General features: G+C 39.1%; 1 protein-coding gene across 2 annotated transcripts in view; it reads right to left on the reverse strand.

The window, feature by feature from the left end:
• Positions 1 to 10,369, reverse strand: part of CMTM6 (CKLF like MARVEL transmembrane domain containing 6) — a 22,318-nt gene that overhangs the window by 7,458 nt on the left and 4,491 nt on the right. Inside the window, exon 2 of one of the 2 annotated variants that reach the window (XM_023513898.1) lies at positions 2,321 to 2,470. In XM_023513898.1, coding sequence (XP_023369666.1) covers positions 2,321 to 2,470 — 150 coding nt within the window. Of the gene's footprint in view, positions 1 to 2,309; positions 2,471 to 10,369 lie in introns of both variants that reach the window. The other variant, XM_023513894.1, reaches the window with a different exon arrangement.

The following is a 10,369-nucleotide window of genomic DNA, read 5'->3' on the forward strand; positions in this document are numbered from 1 at the left end:
AAAAAAAAAAAAAAGAAAGACTATCTCTACTTTTGGGCTGGGTATGTTGAGAGAGTACATTACAAAATAATCTCTTAATAAAAATAGCCCTCCAAAAGGTAATGTATTTGTGTCCTTTTTTTCTCTAGGGCATACTAAAATTATCAAAGCCAAAACATTTATTACAGTTCCATCTTACTTTCAGCAAAAAAAAAAAAAATTTTACTTTCCTTCCAAAGTATTCTATGCTAGGATGGCATCTCTGAGAGTACTTTGATGCTCTGAAAGCAGTTTGGAAAAGAGTGAACCAAAAAAATGACCCATCATTAACTAAATACAAGTATGCCAGTAGTGTTTTTCAGACACTTAAGCGCCTGAAATAATATGCTGGCTTGGAGTGTTACAAGTGGGTAATCTAAAATGAGCTTGTATGATGAGCTTATCCACTACATAAGAGCTTCCACATCTCATTACAATGCAGCTTACAACCCTGAGATGCTCCATGGGTTTCCAAGTACTCTCATGGGCATTACCTCATAAGGCTATCACATGCTAACTGAAAACAGTCACTAACATACACCCTTGATACAGAGGGGAAACTGGCAAAATGATAGCCACTTCAAAGTGTTATTTTAAATCTGACACTTTTTTTTTTTCTGCAGAGTCTCAATATGTCACCCTGGGTAGAGTGCCGTGATGTCACAGCTCACAGCAAACTCAAACTCTTGGGCTTAAGTGATTCTCTTGCCTCAACCTCCCAAGTAGCTGGGACTACAGGTGCCCGCCACAACGCCCGGCCACTTTTTGGTGCAGTTGTATTGTTGTTTAGCTGGCCTGGGCCAGGTATAAACCCATCAACTTTGGTGCATGTGGCCGGTGCCACAACCACCGTACTATGGGCACCAAGCCAATCTGACACTTTTTGAATTTTCTGAAACACAACCTCCACTAAACCTATTATCAATAAAACTATCCAACACAGAATTCCTATACCGTCAAATCATTCACTTAACACTTAAAAAAAATTTAAGAAGTTTTCTCTTTGCTTCTAAAAGAGATGCTTGCCTGTGGTACTTTCTGCACTTTTTATTTCTTTGATTAATACAAATAGAAAACTCTACCCTCTCATATTTGGAGTACACTGAAGGAGATATTTAAACAAGACAAATCCTTTTGAGACAGAATAATGCAGTGCTCAACAAACACAGGTTGTAGAGCCAGACTACCTGAGTTTAATTCCCATCTACACCACTTCCTAATGATGTGACTTTCAACTAGTTACTTCAAACCTCTGTGCCTCCATCTCTTCATCTGCAAAATGGGGATAGTAATGGTATCACAAGGTGATTCTAAAGATTAGAGTTAATCCCTAAAAGGTAGTAGGCTTATAACAAATGTCCCACAAACTGCCAGATGTGTGTATGTTCTCATCAAATAGTTAATGAATCTGATTCAGATACTCAGATTCCACTTGTTTTTCAAAGCTATTTTTTAACTGTTTGGCATCAACTTTTTATTTTTTAACTTAAAAAAATATGGCAAGCACCTGTGGCTCAAGGAGTAGGGTGCCAGCCCCATATGCCGGAGGTGGTGGATTCAAACCCAGCCCCGGCCAAAAGCTGCCAAAAAAAAATATATATATATATGTGTGTGTGTGTGTGTGTGTCAATTATTGCATCTGTCACTCCACAAATCTGAACCATACATAATAAAAACACAGGGTCAGCAGACTAAGTCTTTAGAAAGTTAAACATCTATACACCCAAACACAATTTTATTATAACAAAATTTCTGAACAATGAATTCCATAATTTACTTATAGACAACTTTTTTCATAATCAAAGCAAAACATACACAGAACTGTCACTTTATTTAGAAATATTTCATATTAGATTATTTCTTTATTTCCAGTGTCTAGTATAATGCTTGGTATACGAAAGGCAGACAATTAATAGTTGTAGAACCAATGAATGATCCTCTGAAATGTGAGAAATCAAAAGTAACAAAATCCTAGCTTTTAAAAAAAAAAATCAAATGTGACTTAAACTGAGCCACCAATAATGGTGAATTACTGGCAGCGCTTGTCACTCTCATTCCAATCTCACCTTCCCCGTCATTCCCTTGGCAAGGGGATGAGAAGGGGGAAAACTGAGCTGCTGAGAGGCAGAGAATTGGAACAATGGATTTTTTTTGTTTTTTTTTTGTGTGTGTGTGCTGAGTTTTGAAAGCATCATTATTACTTTGAACAATAAAACTATGCAAGTTTACAGAATAGCTACTCTGTTAACACAGAGATTCTATTTTTCATGCTTACCGATGATTTTATTTTGGTGGCATCGATTTTCTCATAAAGTGGAGTGAAATACACAATCAACATGAGGAGACTCAAAAGAAAGGCACTGCAGCTTACAAATTCGAAAAAGTAAAGTCCTCCACACAAAGTACACTGTGATACAACTTCTTCACAGACAAAGGCCAAGAGAGACAGCACCTACAAAAGAAGGGAAACATTTAAGTGTTTTTTAAAGAAACCTATAGAATTCAAAAAAACATCCGTTTACTCAAATGTTAATGAAGTGTGGAGGGAGACAGCACCAGAGAGGAGACTGGAGCAGAGAAGTGCATGCCAAGTTTATATAAAGGAGAGGGCGACCTCCTGGGCAGTGCAAAGATTGTATCTGTGCCTGGAGGCAGTGAGAGACCCCTTTTACATGGGGCTGCAGGGGGTGGGCAAGTTTTACAGCTTGCCTCGAGGGCTTTGGGGAATTAGGGTCCTTTGGCACAAATTTCTCCAGGGGTGGGGCCAACTAGTTCCTTTGTGTTCTTTATTTCAGGAGGGGGTGTTAGGCCCAGTTAGGCTCCTCAACAGTTAATATGGAGTCTATGGCAAACAAGATTAATTAATAAACCCTGTCTACACAGAACTCTAGCTGCCTTGCAGGAAATACAGGTAAACAAATAATAAACTATTGTGTGCTAAATGCCAGAACAGAGGAAATGCAGGGTGTTGTTATGAAAGCACACAAGAGAGGTCTTCAACTCGAGTAATACACACCTACAACAAAGGCTTCCCCAAGGAAAGTGAGCCCTGAAGGACAGCGTGGTCAGTTTTTGGAGGTGAAAGATGAGGTGAAAGGAGAGGTTCTGGCAGAGCAGCACAATATAGAAAGGCTGAAGTGAGACAGGAAGGCACCCCTTCACCCAATACACACATATGAGAACACACCCCTCCCCCTAGCACCCCAACTGAACTGTGAAAGAGGGTCAAATCAAGACGGCTGTAATGTAGAGTTTGAGGGAAAGGAATGGCAGCATAAAAATTATGTGAGAGTAGAAGTAGTAAACCGAGGCCAGATCTAAATGTTCTCTTTAACTCGTTTAAGGAATCTGGATTTTAAGAGTTGTAAAGTAAAGGAATGACGTGATCAGGTTTATGCTTTTAGTAGCTCCTGCTGGCTACAACGTGGAGAGGGGAAAAGAATCATGCAAAATTCAGAGCAGTCATCCAGGTGGGAAGCTAATATAGCAAATCTGGGAAAAGACAGTGACCAGGGTAGTAGGAATGAAGAAGAGGAGCTAATCACAGAGAGATGCAGTGAGTACAAATAAAGCACCACAGGAAATGATACATATTTGCCCATGAGATAAGACATTTGTACCTTAAACACTTTATTCTAACATAAAACAAAAAGGCACATTTATTCACCAATCTTTTGAACTGGGTCTTTTCTTTGAGCATGGGTCTAGTGATTGGAATTCCACGTCATGTTTTCTACCTTTATAATTATCAACATCATCTTCTACCACTTGCAGACTGATGTGATTTGAAGTGTAGCACGATCTTAGACACTTGAGAAACAGAATGCATCACCTTCCTAGGATCAGCCTAGTTTTACTAGCCTTTTATAGTTGCCTTTCTATAGCATATAAATATTTTAGCAACTTATCTTTGGGTCTTTCCAAAGCACTCGATTTAGTTTTCATAGAAATGATTCCTTTCATATTCAATTTTAGTGTGTGTAATATTTAATTAAAATGTTTGACCACCAAATTATAGTTAGCATAAACCAATATGGGAACAATACCACTCAACTCAGGACACAAGCAAGAGTGCTAAAGAGGCACCTACTGACCATGCAGGCTGTGGATGTCAGCTGTGGGGTCAGGATGCTTTAGTTACGGTGAAAGGAGAATGTTAACTCTGGTTAACAGTTAACAAGGCAATTCAACTAAATATGGATGGGTTTTTTTTTTTATTAAATGATAGCTGTATGCATTAATGGAAACATGGGGTACAGTGTAGTGTTTTCATATACATTTTGAAATACTTTCATCAAGGTGGTTCACATAAATTTCATGTCATTTGCATGGTCATTGTGTCAAAACATTTATATAAATTAGGCAATTTTTTTTTTTTTTTTGCTGTTTTTGCAGGGGCTGGGTTTGAACCCGCTACCTCCAGCATATGGGGCCGGCACCCTACTCCTTTGAGCCACAGGCGCCGCCCTATACGGATGGGTTTTTAACAGCACTCCCACTATTCTATATATGGTATTACCATACTGGTCCTCATTAAGGAGAATCGGGATTATTTTCTTTTTCTTTTTAAACGGCAAAGGTGCTGGGGAGAGAATAAATTCCATTTTAAATGTGCTGTAATTGAGGGGCTCAGTGAAAGAGTCAGATGGAGATGTAACTAGAAGACAAATGAATATATGGGTCTGGAGCTCAGGGGTGCAGCCCTGAGATGCAAATAAAGAAAGATGTGGGAGGCAGGGATGAAATCACATGGAATGAGGAAAGTTGGCCTGTGCAGAACTCAGGAATCCCAAAATTTAAGGGATATAGAACAGGGCGGACACCAGCAAAGACCATCTAGGAGCAGCAATCCAAGGGGGAACAGAAAAGGAAAAAGTATTTCTACAAAAAGAGAGTGATCAAGAGTGGTAAATGCTACCCAGAAGTCCAGTAAGAACAGCACTGACACATTTACATTAGACTGAGCTATGAGAAGGTTACTGGTGACATCAGCAAGAAAAATTCCAGCACACTCACGTAAAGAAGCTAGATTATAGGACCTGGTGCAGAGGCTCATGCCTGTAATCCTAGCACTCTGGGAGGCCAAGGCAGGTGGACTGCCAAAGCTCAGGAGTTCAAGACCAGCCTGTGTAATAGTGAGACCCTGCCTCTAAAAATAGCAGGGCATTGTGGCGGGCACCTGTAGTCCCAGGTACTCAGGAGACTGAGGCAAGAGAATCACTTAGCGCAAGAGTTGGAGGTTGCTGTGACCTATGATGCCACTGCACTCTACCAAGAGTGACACAGCAGACTGTCTCAAAAAAAAAAAAGCAGCAGCAGCAGCTAGATTACAAGGGGAGGAAGGACAAGGTAAGGGATCAGAGATAGCCCAATCAAGAACTGTGGCTGGGAAAGTTAGCCAGATAGGGTAGTAGTGGATGTCAAAGAAAAAGGAATTTCAAGAAACTAATGAGAAAAAAAAGACTCTACAGGTAAGATTGAGGGCTCAGGTTTTGGCGCTAACTCTTCTCTAAGAAACAGGAGGAAAGATGTGTACCTTTGATAGCTCAGCTGGTAGAATGAACGACTGCAGACTAGACAGAAATGGGAAAAGAGACTGAAGAGAGTGGTTCACTCAGGCAGTGGGTTTTGTGGAAGCTGAGGGAATTTCCTTCTGAGTGCCAAAGCTATCAAAATGACTAATGACCCAAGTCAACGGCTAAAGGCCATCTCACCCGCTTCGGCCAGACAGCAACAAGACTGCTACCAAAATTAACAAAACATTTTCACTAAAAACAAATCAACGGCATAGGCACTTTGGCTGTTTAGCAATGTCTTAAAAAATTAAACATGCATGTATCACATGACCCAGCAACTGCGCTCCCACATTTATCCCAGAAAAATGAAAACTATGTTTGTGTCAAAACTAGTATATGAATGTTTATAACAATTTTATTCATGATGGCCCCAAACCAGAAACAACCCATATGTCCATCAATGGCTAAACTATGGTACGACCATACCATAAAATATTAGCAATAAAAGGAAACAAACCGGACAAACAAAATGACCTGAATAAATCTCCAGAGAATTACGCAAAGTAAAATAAAAACACCAGTCTCAAAATTACACACACCGTATGATTCCAATTATACAACATTCTTTGAATAACAGTTATAACAAGGGAGAACCAATTAGTGGTGGGCAGGGAGGGGGGAGTTGTGGCTGTAAAGGGGTAGCACAAGGGAGCCCTGTGACAATGAACAGTTCAGTATCTTGATTGCAGGGATGATTACAGGAAGCTGTGATAAAACTGCACAGAACCACACACACAAATGAAGGCACGGGACCTCCCTGTACAATTTTTTTTTTTTTTTTTTTTGCAATTCCTATGAATCTATAATTATTTCAAAATAATTTAAAAGGAAAGTAGTCAAACCTAAATTGATATACAAAGCCTCTAAGCAATTCCCTCTCCTCCTACTGGCAATAAAAAAATTCATATATGTATCCCTACTACTTAAAAGAATTTATATAAGGATGAAAACAGATCCCATCCCTTTAATTTCCTGTGAGCATGAAATAGCCCAAGCAAATCCCAGATAACTTCCCTCAATAGATGTTAGGTGACAGAATCATTACACCATAGGATAAAACGTGACAACAAAAAGGCAAATCCCCAAAGGTCTCTGTGTAAAGGTACTACCTTAATTTCCTATAATTGCAATTAAAGGATTGAGTTTTTACATAATTAAGTATAATAAAATACTAAATGTCCAATATCCCAACTTGGGTTATTCTTGCCTCTATGTTAAATCTTTTCCACGTTTTAAGATTTTTTTTTTACAAAAATTTGCAACATATGCCTCAGGTATAATAACTGTGAGAAGATGCCAACCTAAAACCTAAAACTCTGATTGGGGTTTGAGAATATTTGCTCTCAAATCATACTCTTTTTACTGAGTTGCAGGCGGAGGGCTGAGAGAAACTATAGGTGCATTCCACCATGTCTAGCTAATTTTTTTTTCTATTTTTTTGTAGGAATGGGGGTCTCACTCTTGCTCAGGCTGTGCTCAAACTCCTGAGCTCAAGCAATCCTCCCACCTCAGCCTCCCAAAGTGCTAGGATTTACAGGTGTGCACCTCCCCCAAACCACTCTTTTTTTTTTTTTTGCAGTTTTTGGCCAGGGCTGGGTTTGAACCCACCACCTCCGGTACATGGGGCCGGCGCCCTACTCCTTAGAGCTACAGGCACCACCCTGAACCACTCCTATTATAATAATTAGATTATTAGGAACACTCATCTGTGAAGACAATATGATAATAAAATCTTATCTGTAGTATAAATATGGACTGCTTATGTAGGTTCAGTAAGAAAGGGACAGGATCTAGCTTGTCCAGAAGCAGTCAGTCTCAAGTCATTAAAGTCCTGTTCCAACAGGAGTCCTTACTATCCTTCAGACTCAGAGAAATATCAAGAGGCAGCCTGGACATCCTAAGAGAATGAAGGGATACAATGTTAAACTTGGACATTACTGTTCCTACACTCAGTTAAATGCCAAGTCAGTACCACCAGCTGTATTCAGTAGGAAATTCTTTCCTGCTTCCTCATCTCTGAGACGACTAAACGTCCTTTATAATCTCCCACAGTACTACAATCCCTAGTACAAAGTGGATCTGAATATGATATATCCAACAGTGTAATATGTACAGGAACAAGTAAGGAGGGAGTAACAAGAATGTACAAGAAACAAGAAAAAAATACATTTTATACCACATAATTGAGTATGCCTTATACATAAATTCAGAAAGTCTCAGGAAAATGTGCAGAGAAGGATGAATGGAAAAGCAGGAGTCAAACCAGGGTCGAGAGACACACAATCTGGAGAGGCAGAGGATATTCCAGGTAGGGGATTAAAGAGAACAGGTTCATAAAGGAAAGAACTTGCACAGCAAGCCCCAAAGATAAGGTAACTGACCCAAATGAATGGGGATGATGAAAAGAATGGTTTAGAAGCTAGACGTGTTTATGTACTGATCATCCAAGGGAACACAGACTTCTAGAGGAAGGCAGCAGGGAGCGCCTGCCTGGTTAGGTTAGAAGATGGGGGAGCAGAGGATTGGATGGGGCCTAAGGAATTCCACATCCAATAGTAGGAGAGAAAAGAGCAGCGAGCACAGGACAAATCATAGAAAGTGTTACCAAAAAAAAAAAACACTTAGAACACTTCTTAAAAAGCAAGTAAACCCACTCCAAACTGTTAATAAAGCAGTGATGCCTGGGAAAGTAGGAGCGTGAGGGGTGGAGTAATGGCTTATTTTATTTTCATCGTATTTTTTGTTTGATTTTTCGGGGTAAGCATACTTTTTTTGAATTAAAAAAAGGAAAATGTGGCTGGGCATGGTGGCTCCCACCTGTAATCCCAGCTCTCTAAGAGGCGACCTCAGGAGCTCGAGACCAGCCTAGGCAAGAGTGAGAGCCCATCTCTACTAAAAACAGAAAAATTAGCCTGGCATTGTGGCAGGTGCCTATAGACCCAGCTACTCAGGAGGGTGAGGCAGGAGGATCACCTGACCCCAGGAGTTTGAGCTTGCTGTGAGCTAGGCTGATACCACAGCACTCTCAACTGGGTCAACAAAGTAAGACTGTCTCAAACAAATAAAAAATAAAAAGAAGAAAAAACTGTGAAAGTTAAGGGAAGCAAGAATTTCGAGAAGTAGGTGATCATCAACATTAAATACTGAAGTGTTCAAGAACAGGAAGAAAGAAAATGTCACTGAATTAGGTAAGATGTTAATGGTAAATGTAACCCATAAGTAAAAAGGCACAATTATTATTTTTGGTAAACAGTTTTGTTCTCAATAGCATGACATCATTACAATAAATACAAATACTGAATATTAAGCTAAGTACCTAACAACTATATACTAAATGTAGCTCCTTCTAATGATGTAAAATTTTACCATAATTAAGGAAACTGTCAAACATTCAGAGTTGGGAGGGTCTTTGGAAGGCTGTCTCCCACTCCCATGTTTATAGAAATGAACCTTTTGGCAGGTTAAGCCCCAAATTAGCCAAGCACAGACAAGAACTGAGGTCTCCTGACTCCCACTACTCCCACTCTGTACTTGTTTCCCCCATGAAATACCGTCCATTAAGTTAATTTTACAATTACAAATGTCTGTATAGGTTTTCCCCAAAAGATTAGGTTTCTGAAGGTTACAACCAGTTTTGTAAAAAGCAAATGGCTTTTTAATGTGTGACTTCCTAGTATCAGTACATTTGGGAAGTCTTAGTGACTAAAAGATGGTCTTACTCAACAGCTCTGGTGATTTAAACATTCGGATGACTACCCTGTGCCTTTCTCTGTTTCAGTTTCACTGTCTTTCTGAAAATTCAACTCTTTCTTAATATTAACAGTCATTATATTAAATACTAATTCTCCATCATTTATCCTCAACAGACTACTATTCAAAATCTTTTTATAAAAAGAAGTTTTTAATGTTTGCCATTAATTATAATGCTCCACCTATGTAATTATATGAATTTATGAATGAACTCACTATTAAAAACCTTACAATAAGGTCAAATTGAAAAATCTGTCAATCTGAAGAAATAAGCTAGGTCTCCTGCCTTAGGTAGATGTTTACTCTTCTTACAAAGGTTCAAAGATATAATGGATCTTTAAGGAAAAGATATGACATTTTGATTTAATACATAACAATTTTCACATTGAAACAATGAAAAGAGCATCAACATAAGAAATTGCTTCTAAGTGATTTGTTTCTTGGTACAGAATAACATTATTTATAATGTAATATACTGAAAATCACTGGTGAATCCTAAAACTGCTTGCCTGAAGAGTGACTATAATCCCAGTACTGTGTAGCCACAAGGACATTCAACTGATACCACAGACAATGGGGAGCTTGTTGCAGAAACAAAATTGCACATATTTAGGTCATTGCACCAGCTTATTAGCAAGCAATTAGGTCACCAAATGTCAATTCTCCCTTTGGAACAAAAACTCCCTCAAAAAAAAAAAATACATATATGAGGATAGGTCAGAGCTAAAGATAGAATAAATAACTCCTTACATTTTCAACTGTATTCTCAGCTAAGTATTCTTTCTTCAGCTCTAGAAGGGTGGGTGGTAGTTAGGGGATGGTTAGGTTTTGACAAAATGCAGGTCATATCTGAATGGCAGATAAAGCTATACAATTACACCTCCTCTTGTGTGTGTGCGGGCTCCACTCTCTACCTCATCTGTGTTCTATTCAGGAACAGCAAACTCCATGGAACCTAAGAGACGTGAAAAAAATCTTAAGAGTAAAAAGAACCTCACAGGTAATCCAGTTCAACCTCCTAGGAC

This window comes from Otolemur garnettii, unplaced genomic scaffold (genome assembly GCF_000181295.1).
Source record: "Otolemur garnettii isolate 467f Iridium unplaced genomic scaffold, OtoGar3 scaffold00002, whole genome shotgun sequence".
In the NCBI taxonomy this organism is placed as follows: Eukaryota; Metazoa; Chordata; class Mammalia; order Primates; family Galagidae; genus Otolemur; species Otolemur garnettii.